Genomic DNA, 15,845 nt, shown 5'->3' with positions numbered 1-15,845 from the left:
TAACATATTTAGTAAACATTAATATATGCCTGAATAATAAAACATATAACTGTTGATTTCAATAGTTTATTAATCATTTACTAACTCATTGTGAATGATCCTAAAAACCCTCAACTACTCTTAAATACAAATGGTTTGTAAATAATGCAATACTTCATTTAGTAATGAAAAATAAATCATTAACAAAGTATGAAAATACGATTATTAAACACATTTTAAATATGTTTGCAAGTCAAGAATACAGCATTTGTAGCTGCAGTTATAAACTGCTTACTAACGCTTATTAATGTAGAGTTAATGCTTAACAGATGATGAATTCACTAGATACTAATGCTTAATAAACGATTTATAGTGTGTAGTTATTATAAAGTGTTACCTAATGTTTGTATAGCTTACTATCTTTCTCAACAAAACTGCAAATTGAGTTTCTGGTCAACACTTTATAAAATCCTGCAAATAGTATGTCTTTATTTGTGCAGGAATTCAAAGACAGATAGCAACAAAGCATATTCTATCTGATGTCTCACAAACCACAGTAATGCAATGTTACAAGAAACTGATAGCTTCAACCTTTTCTTAAAGTTTAATTAAAACCTGGCAAATCTGGAAACCTAAGTAGCACATCCAGCCAGGTATAGCCCAAGATGACCTTTCTTTCTTTGGGTTTAGCCACAACATTCCAAAGCCATTGTAGTCTTATCAGTGTTCAGTTGATATCTGCATCTTTCAATCAGTGTATGTTTAATGTTGTTGAATCCCAAAGTTGTTTATCCACTGGATAGTGATGATCAGTTAGATTTTAATATTCAGCTCTTTTTTCTCTTAGCTTACCAATATGTCACAATGTCCTAGCCAAGTTTTTTCTAAAGTGACATCTTGAACTTGCTCTATCATCTTTCTTTTATTAGCTTGTAAACAGAGGTAAAGAACTGCATGTTCATGCTCAGATGAGGTGTGTTTTCATGGGAAGTCAGCGTAGTCTGCCCCAATTTAGAACTCTGCACATGGATGGCTATTAGACATCTTTTAACCCTTGGTAGGATCACTTATTGAAATTCTCATGAGAAAAAAAGGTGGAGTATTAGCAACTCAGGGTTATTATGAAACTTCTGAACTGTTATGACAAGAAAAAAGACATTGTAATCAATGCAGATCCAATAGAACAGTTGCCTTCAGAACTGCCTTAATCCATAGCTCATGGCATAGATTCAGCAAGGTACTGGAAATATTCCTCAGAGTTTGGTCCATACTGACATTGTAGCATCATGCAGTTGCTGCAGATTTGCCGGCTGCACATCCATGATGCGATTCTCCTGTTCCATCACATCCCAAAGGTGCTTGATTGGATTGAGTTTGGGTGATAGTGGAGGCCATTTGAGTAAAGTGAACTCATTGTCATATCCAAGAAATCAGGCTGAGATGATTTGCGCCTTATGACATGGTGCGTTATTCTGCTGGAAGTAGCCATCAAAAGATGGGTACACTGTAGTCATAAAGGGATGGACATAGTCAGCAACAACACTCAGGTAGGCTGTGGCATTGACAAAATGCGCAATTGGTACTAATTGGCCCAAAGTGTGCCAAGAAAATATTTAAAAAATGTAAAAATTGTAGCCTTAGTTTAATGTTCTTAGATGACAGGAGTGGCACCCGGTGTGGTCTTCTGCTGCTGTAGCCCATCCACCTCAAGGTTGGACATGTTGTGCATTCAGAGATGCTCTTCTGCATACCTCAATTATATTGAGTGGTTATTTGAGTAACTGTTGCCTTTCTATCACCTCGAACCAGTCTGGCCATTCTCCTTTGACCTCTGGCATCATCAAGGCATTAGCACAGAAATCACCTTTCTTCCCCATTCTGATGCTCAGTTTGAACTGCGGCAGATCGTCTTGACCAGGGGTCACCAATATGGTGCCCATGGGCACCAGGTAGCCCGCAAGGACCACATGTGTTGCCCGCAGGCCTTTTCTAAAAATAGCTCACCATAGCGCCACTTACCAGTAAGCTCCATCTAATATAAAAGTAATCATTTAAAAATGTTAATATTTGCAGAGATATATAAAAATAAAGTGTTGCACATTGATACATTAAATACAGGGTATTTCCTACCCTGTTAAATCATTGTTGAAATTTGTTATTTGAGAAATGTTTATCAAACTGGTAGCCCTCCACATTGATCGATACCCAAGAAGTAGCTCTCAGTTTCATAAAGGTTGGTGACCCCTGGTCTTGACCATGTCTACATGCCTAAATGCATTGAGTTGCTGTCAAGTAATTGCCTGATGTGATTAGCAGAAATGTCCATTAACAAGCAGATGGATAGGTGTACCTTTTAAAATGTTCGGTGAGTGCATATTACCATCCTCTCCAATTAAGCAAAAAAAAAAAAAAAAAAACATGCTGGGAAGGGCCTGTTGATGCCCCGATTTTTAAACATCAAACAAGATTTTGAACATGCAATTAGCTTAGGGGTCTGGATGAAATCCAAATTGACAAAATCTGAAAATTTGCTTCCACTCCGAAATGTCTTTCTTTCTCTGATTACATCAGTCTGCGATCTTGGGCAGAATATCAACAGTCCCCTCCAACCAAGTGCAAGATAGTGAGGGGGAGCACCAAAATAAAACTCAGCCTTGTTTTAATTAGCAGATGCTTTTATCCAAAATGACCCAGACCTGCGAACTCACAAAGAGCAGTTTGCTCTCCATGGAGCAGAGCAGTTGTGACTTTAGTGCCTTGCTCAAGGGACTCACCTCAGCTGGGGTATTGAGCATGGATGAGACGGCTGGGGGCTTATCTATAAATGTGGCATTCACATTTACAAAAAAAAACATTCACAAAAAACACAGGTGGAAGCGTGTACACCACTTTTCATGCATAGGTTGTGATCATACAAAAACTTGATGTGTAGGTATATATATTTAACGTAAATATTGATTCAATTTAACATCTTTATATCATTCATTCATTCATTTTCTCGTCGGCTTGGTCCCTTTATTAATCCTGGGTCGCCACAGCGGAATGAACCGGCAATTTATCCAGCAAGTTTTTACGCAGCGGATGCCCTTCCAGCCGCAACCCATCTCTGGGAAACATCCACACACACTTTCACACACTACGGACAATTTAGCCTACCCAATTCACCTGTACCGCATGTCTTTGGACTGTGGGGGAAACCGGAGCACCCGGAGGAAACCCACGTGAAGGCAGGGAGAATATGGAAACTCCACACAGAAACGCCAACTGAGCCGAGGTTCGAACCAGCGACCCAGCAACCTTCTTGCTGTGAGGCGACAGCACTCCCTACTGTGCCACTGCTTCGCCTCTTTAAATCATTGTCCTAATCATTAATACATAAATGAAGAAAAACATTTTGGGACACTTTAACTTTTAGGAAGGTTTCTATGCAGATCTTTATAAATGAGACCCTGGTTATTCATTCTTCCACGTCACAATACTGAAGTCAATTGTAAAATCATATTTCTCTACTTTTATTCTAGGAATTTCCGCAGCCAAGGCTCGCAAATATGGTACGGGGAAATGAAACAATCTTGTTCTTTTTAGAATAGATGTTCAAACACACCATTTATAATTAACACATTATTTCTGCATTTCGCAAAAGGAATTATTGCTGGAGCTGGTGGAGTAGGATTGCCAGGGGGACAACTTGGTAGTGGAACAGTGCCAGGCGTTGGAGCTGGTGGTGGAACACCAGTTGCAGGTATTGGACCAGGGGGTGTACCAGTCGGTGGCTATAGACCAGGAGGAGTACCAGCAGGTGGTTATGGGCCAGGAGGAGTACCGGCAGGGGGTTATGGGCCAGGAGGAGTACCGGCAGGTGGTTATGGGCCAGGAGGAGTACCAGCAGGTGGTTATGGACCAGGAGGAGTACCTGCAGGTGGTTATGGACCAGGTGGAGTGCCCGCTGGAGGATTTGGTCAAGGATCTGGAGGTATGTTGACAAATATTATTTAACATTAATGCAATTTAGACATACTGTTCATTGCAACTTATACATTTATTCTTCACAAATATCTGTGGCTGCAGCCTATCCAGGTGGAGCAAAAGCCTTAAAATATGGTAGGACATTTTAAACTAGTTTTGACATTGTGTTTTGTTCTGCAGCTTTGAATCAAGATTAATTATTTTTTTTAAACATGTGTAGGTCCTGGTGGGAGTGGAGGGATTCCAGGACTTGGCCTGCAGGGGCAGGTGGGAACTGGTCCAGCAGGAGGACTTGGTACGGGAGCAGGACAAGTTGGTGGTTTTGGTCCAGGGACTTTAGGAGGTCCTGGGTCTGGATTTGCAGGATCAGGACTGCCTGGTAGTGCTGTAGGAGCAGGGAGTAGAGGAGGGCTTGGTCCTGGGTATGGAACAGGCGCTGGAGGTAATTTAAACATGGTGAATTGAGAAGTTTTCATGGTTATAGAACACGTGCAGTATTAATGCTGTAGTCTGATCAACTTATCTTTTTCAATTTCTTGCCTATAAGGATATGGACCTGGATCAAAAGCAGCTAAATATGGCAAGTTGAAAAACTGTACATACTGATATTTTGCGAGTAGCTTTTCACTATCCATTGATCTACTTTACAGTGTGGAGAGATAGAATTTATGTTTCTTTATTTAACCAGATAAAAACCCATTGAGATCAAGAATTCATTTACAAGGGTGACCTGGCCAAGAGGTCTGCAACACACGATTTATATAAAAAAATAAAAATGTAATAATATTATTAATACATAGAAAATTAATATAATATAAAAATACAGTTCAGTTTTCCAGCTTTACCACATTTCGATAAATTAAAAACACATACATTGAGAAATGGACTGTTGTTGTTTGTTAAAAAGGATAGAGCAAAACGATGTCATTGGGATGAGCTCAGATATCTTTAGTTCAGACTGAAGAGTATTCCAGGATGAGGGGGCGGCATGACAAAAGGCTCGCTTCCCTATTTCAGTTCGAACCCGGGGAACAGTCAAATGATAAGATTCACTTGAGCGTAGGGCATACTGGCTTTTAGACTTCTGGAGAAGGGAACATAGGTAGGAAGGCACCAGTCCCAGAACAGCCTTGTAGACCAGAGTCATCTCTTACATACAGAGAAGGCCACTCAGCTTTGGCATACAATTCACAATGGTGAGTATGTCTTTGACAGCCTGTAACAAACCTTAGAGCACTGTGATAGACGGAGTTTATAGGCTGATAACATTTGTTTGAAGCATGCATATATAAAACATCACCATAGTCAATCAATAGTAAAAATTTTGCAGACACCAAATGTTTACGAGCTTTAAGAGAAAAGCATTTCGATAGTAAAATCCGAGCTTAACTCTCAATTTTCTAACCAAATTTGCTATGTGTTCTTTGAAAGAAAGCTCCTGATCGAGTAGAAAGCCTAAATACTTAAAGATGGACACTAAATTTATTTGTTGACCTTGGGCAGTGGTAATCAATGGTTGGTTCTGCACAGGAGTGAAACAATTTGTGAAAATCATTAATTTAGATTTGTCTACATTTAAAACCAATTTAAGATCCTTAAGACGAGAACAATATTAAAAGCAGACTGTAAAAATTGAATGGCCTGAGAAAATGAAGGGGAGCAACAATAAATCACTGTATCATCAGCGTACAGATGATAAAAGGCATTTGGAAGGTTGTCGCACAAGTTATTAATATAGATAGAGAATAATATAGGCCCTAATACTATAATATAGGCCCTAATACAGGCCCTAGTACATTACTAAAATGGAATTAATCTTTTGCAAATATAACAGGTGATATAAAAAAATGTAAAGCACATGATACCAACTGAGATTTTTTTTAAAAAACAAATGTTTTAAAATGTCTACCTTGATATGTTACAACATTAACACTGTTAATGCCATGCTTGATTTGTCAGGTTTACCTGGGTTTGGAGGTGCCTTGGGAACAGGTGCTTTGCCAGGAGCTGGAACAGGAGCTGGAGGTATGTGAAGAAATGTGACATTTTTTTTCTGTTATTGACGAAAAAGAGAAAATTCTGTCATCCTTTAATTGTCATCCTCAGAACTACATTAATTTCTTTTTACTGTGGAACATTAAAAAAATAATGTCTGATGCTTTTGTTTGAATGTTGTTTTTTCTCAAACTGGGTTCCCAACATGTTCAAAAACCTTTGTTCAATCAATCAATCAATCAATCAATCAATCAATCAATCAAGCCTTTATTTGTCACTACGCTTTCGTATAGCTAAATTTGGCCCCCCAGACCAGTGGCGGACTGGGACTAAAAATCAGCCCTGGCACTGTAGCCACACCAGCCCACATTACCACACCGAAACAGCCCATGCAAGGACACGCAAAACCACTACTTATATTGGTGTACAGATGGTGAAATAATATACATTTAATACATGTCACTGCAACAAAAACAACCTATTTATAACAAATTTATCTATGCAATCATTTCCTTCATTCATTTTCTTTTCGGCTTAGTCCCTTTATTAATCAGGGATCGCCACAGAGGAAAAACCACCAACTTACCCAGCATATGTTTTACGCAGCAGATGCCCTCCAAGCTGCAACTCACTGTGAAACCCCTATACACACACATTCACATACATGCACTACGGACAATTAGGCCTACCCAATTCACAGCACATGTGAGGGAAGCCAGGCGGAAACCCACACGAACATGCAAACTCCAAACAGAAACATCAACTCATCCAGCCGAGGCTCGAAATAGCGACCTTCCTGCGCCCCTGCGCTACCCCCTTTCGAGACTATTTCAGTTAAATTTATGCATTTGGCAGCGTTTGATTTTAGAGACATTTTTTTTTTTTTTGCTTTCTGTGAGCTTTTCCGCACCGCCTTTCCTTTTTTATGGTCCATCTCTGACAATTAGCTTGTGTTGCACTTACTGTTTGTTTGACATTCTTGCCAGATTTTGATTACGTCCGCATAACCTCTAATTGGGTCGGCCCATCTTGAATCCAGTCGGTCATTGCTGATTGGGCCAATGCTTAACATTTATTATTATTGTTACTACTATAATCATCATCATCATAATACTCGCATCTTGCAAGAGATAAAAGCTGCCTGCATGTAAAAACAATACATATAAAAAATAAATTAAAAAAATAGCTGACCGGCCCACATTTAAAAAATGGTCCGGCCCCTCTGGCATTTGCCAGAATTGCCAGATGGCCAGTCCGCCCCTGCCCCAGACCATACACAAAACATCACAAACAACTTTTCAGGGGAGACAGATCATAGGAGGTAGCATTTAGAAACGAAGAAAGATACATTTGGACAGTTAGGCAAAAAAAAAACACCCCCTCAGCTTGCCCTTGATTAAGTGAGAAAAGGGAGAAAAACAGCCCTATCTTAGCATAAGCACACCGGCAAGTCACAACATAGACACAGGGGATGGGAACAGGGGTAATGGAAAACAGTCCGTTGAGTGCGGGCGGCCAACTGGTCCAGCAGCCATTTCAAGGCGCAAGTCACAGTCCCGCCCACGCCCCACGTGGGTAAAAGCACACGAAGGCGTTTGTTTTCATGGAAGAAAGAAATCTACAGTGTGGAGCATAGCTTTAAGACAAAGCAAAGCTAACATTAATTGACCTCAGAATTGGTGGATGAATCTAATCTCTTGTTATATTTCATTCCAAAGGGTATGGAGGAGCACAAAAACTACCTAAATATGGTATACCATTTATGGTTTCTTATCTTTATAATTAAGACATCATATGTAATCAGGCTAAGACTTCAACCCCTACATTTTTAACAGGACAGCCAGTTGGTGGAGTTGGAAGTGTGCCAAGTGGGTCAGTACCAGCAACTGGCGGAACTGGGGTCACTGGAACTGGAATTTCAACTGGTAGGTGATTACTAGTAAAAGATATGAATACTTATACAGTAGGTGTGAGTGAGTGCTACGGGGTAATAGTCATTCAGCCATATCAGTGAGGAGTGCTTTGGCACAATGTTTGTGGATTTAAAGCATGTTGGAAATGCTGCTTGATTAAGGGACAGGATAAAATGTCTCTGAAGACCTCTGTGAGCTTCTCAGCACATGCTCTTAGCACGTATCAAGAGGCCAGCAGCTTTGCATGCATTGATCCGTCTTAGTACAGTTTAGATATCTATGAAGGGAAGTATGAGTTGCTGATATTCAGCTGAGTGTGTGATCATTTGGTGGCCAGCTCCTTGTTGTCTCTTTTGTCTCATTGCCTGACTTGTAATAACTCGTGGCTTGAATACCCTTGCATCAGGGGTCAGAGTTGGGAAGTGTTCCTCTACCTTTAGGTTGTAGCAGTGCTTGCTTTGTTTGATGCCCCTTCCTTTTCAGGTTAGGCCTGGATTTGCTGTAGGCCTCCGCATCACTTGATCTAAAAGCAGTGTTCAGCAGCAGCCTCACATCCTTACATGTATATAGTGTAGCATGCTAGAAAAGGTTTAAGACAGTTCCTGTGTTTTATTTTGGGGTGTATTTGTATTTGTAATGGGCGAAGCAGTGGTGCAGTAGGTAGTGTTGTCGCCTCACAGCAAGAAGGTCGCTGGGTCGCTGATTCGATCCTCGGCTCAGTTGGCGTTTCTGTGTGGAGTTTGCATGTTCTCCCAGCGTTCGCTTGGGTTTTCTCCAGGTGCTCCGGTTTCCCCCACAGTCCAAAGAAATGGGGTACAGGCGAATTGGGTAGGCTAAATTGTCCGTAGTGTGTGAATGTTTGTGTGGAAGGGCATCCGCCGCGTAAAAACTTGCTGGATAAGTTGGCGGTTCATTCCGCTGTGGCGACCCCATATTAATAAAGGGACTGAATGAATGAATGTATTTGTAATGTGGGGGGTTAAGGGGCTAGATTTTGGGGAAAAGCGAGTCTGTGCCCTCGAGAGGGAGGGGGGTTTCCCATTGGAGGATACAGGTGTGTTTTTTTGTGTGAGAGAGTTGCTGCTTTCCAGTAAGCACATTGATTACTCTGTCTGCAATGTGCAAAAGTTCATTAAAAGATGAGTTTGAACTGTTAAACGCTTCCTGGCCTTCTTTAGTCTGTTACACTAGTATCAGAAGCGAAATTATGATTTGAAAAGGAAAGGGTGACACTTTGCAGTGGGGGAGAGGGTGTGGGTGCACAGCACGCAAAGAAAGAAGGGCAGGTGCCCTAAACTTGATGCACAGTGGGTGGGGCCTTGCATTGTACTGGAGAGAATTGGGGAAGCTGTTTACCATGTTAAGTTGCCACCAAGAGGCAGGAAAGTGGCAGCGCACAGGGATAGACTGGCTCCATACAGAAAGGATGCCTCAGCAATTTGGCGTATTATTTCTTAAAACAAGACAATATGTGTTGCTTGTCTAGAATATTCTTCTTGATTTAAGAATTTCTAGATATTTAAACTAGAAACAAAACATCTAAGTAGGAAAACATTTTTTGCAGTGTAAAATGTGCTTATGTGCTCAACATTACATCTCAAGAGGTGCAAATGGAGCTAAATGTATACCAGATTCAGGAAACAAAGCAAGGCGAATGTACTGTAAGTTAGTAATCATTGGCTCAATAATTTCTATAAAACAGAATTACTATTCCAATCTTCATTTGAATCATAGGAGGAACAGCAATTCCACTTGCTACCGGAACAGATCGTGGAGGTCTTAGACCTGGAGGTAACTAATTCATGTATTTCATTTATTATGTTAAGAAATATATGTAATATGCATAATAGTGTCATAACTACACGACTTTCTGGTTCCCTGTTTAGTGATTGGCAGCCCTGATGGCGGAACCCGTGGTACTGGAGAAGCTCAAGGTTATTACTTCTACTCTATTACAGTACATAACATACACTGGAAACACTTTAGAATAGTTCAATTCATACTATTAACTACTGGCTTGGCCTATTATTAAGATATTAACTGTTTATTAGTACAACAATACCCAATACCTAATAATATAACCCAATACCTAACCACAACTACTACCTTGCTAACTTTCAATTAGCAGCTTAGTAGATTATTGAAATAATAGTCTTAATTAATGGTTTGTTAATAGCATGAATTGAAATTTATTTTATTATTTATTTGTTAGTTTGTTTGTTCCTGAATTTTAATTGAATTTCATCATTTTCTTGAACGCGCAGGTGGAACGAAAGCACCTAAAACTGGTGAGAAAATATTTCATTTTTTTCTGTCTCTTACATCTTGGATAATCAATCGTTTACAAGAACAAATGAGCAGGCTATTCCTGTTAGCCATCAGTGTTATTTTATGGTTATTTCAGAATCTGGAGGACCAGTAGAGGGATCAGGTGGGTCCATTGTATTTAATGAACAATGGAACCTCTTAATGCCCTTAAGTTGAAACTCACAAATGACAGAAGCTGAACGATGTGTCATTTTTTAAGGTGTTACTGGTGGGCCCATCGATACAGATGGTCTTTATGGAGTTGCCGGGACTGGAATACCCATTTTGGCTGGAGAAAGACCAGGTAGACATCTCGTGACTCTTAGCATTTTGTCATATTTAGTTAAAAATGAACATTTCAAATCATTGGATTAAAAATGTATATTTATATACGTCCATATTTACCCAAATTTTGACTGGGAAAAAAAGTGGACTTCTTTTAGAGCAGGGGTGTTCACACGCTGTCCTGGAGGGCCGGTGTCCTGCTGAGTTTAGCTCCAACTTGCTTCAACACACCTGCTGGGGAGTTTCTAGTATATCTAGTAAGAGCTTGATTAGGTGGTTCAGGTGTGTTTGATTAGGGTTGGAGCTACACTTACCAGGACACCGGGCCTCTGAGTGTGGACACCCCTGTTTTAGAGTGTACTTCTAGTCACTCTGTTTTCTCCTTGTCTGCAGTTCAAGTTTACTTAGAATCTATTAAAGTCTGTAAACATTACATCTTGATGTTAAAAAGTTTACTTGAGAGTTTAAAAGCGATAATAATTGTTCATATTCATGCAACCGCTCTCTGGCTAACTGCAAAACTTTTTGAATGACTGGTTGATAACAGTGCTTTGTAATTTCATCAAATTTACTGATTTTAGCATGCTTTTTAGCCACTGTTTATCAATTTACTTAAACCACTTACTGTTAAAGTCAATCTTGGGCTCACATACTTATGCACCACGTTTATGCTGTTTTGTCAGAAAAGTGTTTTTTTTTCTTCAATTGGATTCAGCTTTTTTTTTTTTCATTTTAATTTTTAACAAACTGTAATAGCAAACAAGCTATTCTTATTCATTGGACAGCTTCTTCAACATGAGGCAAACAGTAATATACCTTTAGGGGAACAAAATGGAAATTACAAGAGTTTTAATGGTTATATATGGTCTTATTTTAAATTGTGATAATTACTGTGGATACAACTGGTTTCTATGTAATCTATGAGCAGGTTCAGGTCCAATCCCAATTCTACCCCTTAGACTTTCCCCAAGAGGTAAGAAAATTTCCCAGAAAACACCAGCCACAACGGCAGCATAGCTCAACCCGGAAGTAAGGAGTTCCACAAACTGGTATTTTTTTGTCATTATAATGAATTTTTACAACAAACAAGCACATGTTTTAATGTATTAATAACCGCGTTTATGTTTTTCATTATCGATAATCAATAATAATAACTCCTGTATAGCAGTCCCACAACATTCTGACACTCGATGACACTCGAATACCTGGTCAGAAAAGTCTAGTGTCTAGGAATGAGCTTTTTACAGTGTCTTCTATGATGTTATGTTGTTTTTTGTGCGTTTACATAAATGAATATGGCCACTGTGTAAATGTACTGTTTATTTACAATCTTCATTGCCACATTATATCGTTATGATAACATAATATATCCCTTCAGTGATTTCCTGAAGATAAATACCAAAAAATAACACAACTGGTGCAGGTGTTGTAGTGGTGTCCCAAATCTTAGGGGTAAATTTTGAAGCCCTTCCCCTTCAAACTCGGTTTTAAGGGGTACAAAAATAGAATTGGTATTGGGTCTAAATTTAAGTGGAATATGTCCCCTGGTCTGGTAAAGAATGACAACAGTTTTGGTGTTAAGGCCTATTAAGTAAAACACATTGTATATCTGTGATGTTTCCAGATTAGTAATATTATTTCAGCAAGGATCACAAATGAAGCAAAATAAACATTAATCTATATTAAATTGCACAGTAAGCTACATTGAACACAAAGCTGCAGTCATGGTTGTGCATGTCTGAAGGATTCCAGGATTCTCTTTAGTATTTAGATGTACTATTGATCAGGATTTTTTAAGTGATATAAATGACATGATTCTGTCTTTTCAGGTGGAACGGGAGTACCACGACCAGAAAGTAAGTTTGACATTACCTTTACAGATCTTACCTCATTATGAGCTTAAAAACTTGTCCTCAGCATTTCAGCTGAGCGGGAAACAGTTTCTCTTTTGCTTACAGCTTCCTTAAGCGGTAGATGAGTATGTTACATATAGAACTACCAGCCTACTGATCTCTCTTAATTTGTTGGACTTGTAAATATAATTAAGATTTTTATATTAACTTACAGACCTCAGTGACCTCAAAGTATCCTCATCAGCTTTTTAGCCAAATAAGAAACTGTTTCTATGTTTCTATCATTGGTTTCTATACAGTCGTAGCCCCCTCTAGTGGTAAATGATCTTGCATACAGAGAGCTTAAAATCTTTTCATTTGATGTGCTTGTGAATATATATATATATATATATATATATATATATATATATATATATATATATATATATATATATATATATATATATATTTATATATATATTTGGTATTAAAATTCAGATGCTTAACCTGCATGAATAGGATAGTCGGAAATTCAACTTCAGATTTTTAGCTTTGATTTCAATTATTAGGATAAGCTCTGTTTAACATTTCTTGAAGAGCCTTTTACATTTGGAGTTATATGTGTGCCAAAGTGAGTCCATGTTTTTCCACTTTTAGTCGGAGATAGTGGAACATTACCAGGAGCCAAACCACTTAAACCCCCAGGTACTTCATGCCAGTCACTTTACACTCAGACATTTTAGTCCAGTGGGTGTTTATTTTTTTTTCATTTGTAGGAAATTTTATTTTATTTATTTTATTCTAGGCACTGGGGGTGGAGCAATTGCTGGACGCGGAGATACCCCGGGCACTATTGAAGGAGGACCTGGAAGTATAGGCAGCGGAATTGGTGGGGTTGGTGGAGGTCCAGGTGGAGTTGGTGCTACACCAGGTGGAGTTGGTGGAGTTCCAGGGGGTGTTGGTGGAGTTCCCGGTGGAGTTGGTGGAGTACCAGGTGGAGTTGGTGGAGTTCCTGGTGGAGTTGGCGGAGTGCCAGGTGGAGTTGGTGGAGTTCCTGGTGGAGTTGGTGGAGTCCCTGGTGGAGTTGGTGGAGTCCCAGGTGGAGTTGGTGGAGTTCCTGGTGGAGTTGGTGGAGTCCCAGGTGGAGTTGGTGGAGTTCCTGGTGGAGTTGGCGGAGTTCCTGGGGGAGTTGGTGGAGTTCCTGGTGGAGTTGGCGGAGTTCCTGGTGGAGTTGGCGGAGTTCCTGGTGGAGTTGGCGGAGTTCCTGGTGGAGTTGGTGGAGTTCCTGGTGGAGTTGGTAGTGGACTCACAGGAACTGGAGGAGTTAAACCTCCAAAAGGTACATTGCAAAAAAATGTTTTCTTGCTTAAACTTTTTTTTTTGTCTTTTTTGTAGTCCAAATATCAGAAAATTCTAAAACATATTGCCTTGTTTTCAAAATAATATGCCAAAATAAAATATTTCCTCAAAACAATCAAAATAATCTGTCAATGGGATAAGTAAAATAATCTTATGTCAAAAGGAAAAAAATATTATTTTTCTTACCCCATTGGCAGACTACTTTGATTGTTTTAAGGAAAAACTAACTTCAATTTGGCGTATTACTTCTGAAAACATCTAATTCATAAAAATCTATGTGTTCTGTGTAGTTTATGGAGGTGCAGGAGGAACTGGAGCTCTTGGAGTTGGAGGTGTTGGTGGACTGGGTCCAGCTGGAGGGGGAGGAGCTGGACTTCTGCCAGGAGGTGGTGGTCTGCTTCCAGGAGGTGGAGCTGCAGGCACAGGATTTGGACTGCAGAAACCAGGAAAAAGTACTCAAGCATTGATCAGATTCACACTTTGTACTGTGACAACTAAATGTATTTTATTTTAGCCGAATGTGTAAAGATATCAAGAAATGCCTGCGAAAAATGATCATGTATTACACAAAGCTTATTTACTGGTCTTCAGTTATTAGCTTCACATCTGAAACAGAGTGTAATTAGCTTGTTAAATTTATTGCAGGTTATGGTGGAGCTGGAAGCTTAGGAGCTGGTGGGATCCTACCTGGAACTGGTAAATCTAAAAAGCTATCAAATTTGTGATTTTTAGTGGTGTAAAGTAACAAATTACAAATACTCAAACTACGAGATGTTTTTCCTCAGGAATTGTAATTTACCAAGTAGTTTAAAAATGTGTACTTTTACTTTCCCTTGAGTACATTTTTAATGCTGTATCAGTACTTTTATTCTATTACTTTCCTTCAACCTGCAGTCACTACTTTATTTTTTCTTGTCTATGGGGATTAGAAAACGTCCAATCAAAAATCAAACAAATATCAACGTCTAATGATGACACAGCTTGACGTTGTGTGGACGTTACCACTATGACGTCTATCAAATGTTGGATTTTGGTTGCTCGTACCTGCTGAATAAATGTCAGTATTTGACGCCAATATGACGTTGGTTTAAGACGTTGACTCGACGTTGGTTTTTGATCACTTTCTAACACTAGCTAAAATCAGCCAAATGTCAACGTCATTTGACATCGTTATTGGATATCAAAATAACGTTGGCTTTAGGCCCCGTTTACACTAGTGCGTTTTAGTTTGAAAATGTCATTTTAGATCAAAAACGATCCGCGTCCACACTAGTGTTTCACCTAGCGTTTCTGAACATATGTCCGTCCACACTATACCACCAAAAACGTTTATCACGTGAACATTCGCGCACTCAGGGCATGCACGTTCTAGCGTATATATGCCGCTTCTGTAGTAAAAAAGGCAGAGTTTAACTGCACAATGGCCCCTAAAACGGACAATAGTGCAAAAAAAGCTCCCATTTCTGTGTCCAGGTTGTTGTTTACAGTGAAGGCTGGTCTGTTGTCTTCTGGTAGCGTTAAAGCCATGTGTTATAGTCATGTGATAGGGGCTTGACGAATGAGGGAAGGACACGCAATGACACAAATCAGATAGCGAATCTCGGCAGCTCCGCCTCCATTTCCAGATATCTCCGTTTTCCCCATCCACACTGAGACGGAGCAGCAGGGTTTTAGAATGGAAACGGCCTCTCCAGCGTTTCCAAAATGCTCCGTTTTCTGCGTTTGAAAACTCTGGCGTAGTGTGGACGGATGACGTAACCGTAGCAAAACTTATGCGTTTTCAAACTAAAACGCACTAGTGTAAACGGGGCCTTAAACGCTGGCTAGACATTGAATTTTGGTCATTTGGCAACTTAATATTAACATCTTAAGACTTTGTGTGCCTGCCGAGCAATAACTAAATGGACTACAGAATTTTACGTTTACACACATTCACAAATTAGATGTAAATGAATCAGCTTTTTACAGTGTAATACTCAATACTCACTACTCTTGAGTACTTTTGAAAGGGCTACTTTTTACTCATACTTTGAGTTATATTCACAACACTTTTAGTCTACTTGAACTACATTTTCAGACAAGTAATGGTACCTTTACTTAAGTATGATTTTTCAGTACTCTTTCCACCACTGATGATTTTTCTAATCACCAGTTAACAATTAGATTATAGTTTAGTTAATTTGTTTACAGGGTCAGTGCACATTAATAC

The 15,845-nt window shown here is 39.4% G+C and overlaps 1 protein-coding gene across 8 annotated transcripts in view; it reads left to right on the top strand.

The window, feature by feature from the left end:
* elnb (elastin b) overlaps positions 1–15,845 on the top strand; it is a 44,022-nt gene that overhangs the window by 11,887 nt on the left and 16,290 nt on the right. For 4 of the 8 annotated variants that reach the window (XM_017352794.3, XM_068215896.1, XM_017352793.3 and 1 more), the window contains 18 exons: positions 3,501–3,530; positions 3,623–3,952; positions 4,048–4,080; positions 4,166–4,387; positions 4,493–4,525; positions 5,905–5,970; positions 7,659–7,691; positions 7,776–7,865; positions 9,588–9,644; positions 9,740–9,787; positions 10,118–10,141; positions 10,258–10,284; positions 10,381–10,464; positions 12,275–12,301; positions 12,935–12,982; positions 13,083–13,616; positions 13,927–14,088; positions 14,282–14,332. In XM_017352794.3, the coding sequence (XP_017208283.1) occupies positions 3,501–3,530; positions 3,623–3,952; positions 4,048–4,080; positions 4,166–4,387; positions 4,493–4,525; positions 5,905–5,970; positions 7,659–7,691; positions 7,776–7,865; positions 9,588–9,644; positions 9,740–9,787; positions 10,118–10,141; positions 10,258–10,284; positions 10,381–10,464; positions 12,275–12,301; positions 12,935–12,982; positions 13,083–13,616; positions 13,927–14,088; positions 14,282–14,332 (1,899 nt within the window). The remainder of the gene's footprint in view (positions 1–3,500; positions 3,531–3,622; positions 3,953–4,047; positions 4,081–4,165; positions 4,388–4,492; positions 4,526–5,904; positions 5,971–7,658; positions 7,692–7,775; positions 7,866–9,587; positions 9,645–9,739; positions 9,788–10,117; positions 10,142–10,257; positions 10,285–10,380; positions 10,465–12,274; positions 12,302–12,934; positions 12,983–13,082; positions 13,617–13,926; positions 14,089–14,281; positions 14,333–15,845) is intronic. The other 4 variants (NM_001048064.2, XM_021468860.2, XM_017352791.3 and 1 more) reach the window with 4 other exon arrangements.

The sequence above is a fragment of the Danio rerio genome, chromosome 21, assembly GCF_049306965.1.
Source record: "Danio rerio strain Tuebingen ecotype United States chromosome 21, GRCz12tu, whole genome shotgun sequence".
Classification (NCBI taxonomy): Eukaryota; Metazoa; Chordata; class Actinopteri; order Cypriniformes; family Danionidae; genus Danio; species Danio rerio.
This window is presented reverse-complemented; position numbering and strand designations above follow the sequence as displayed.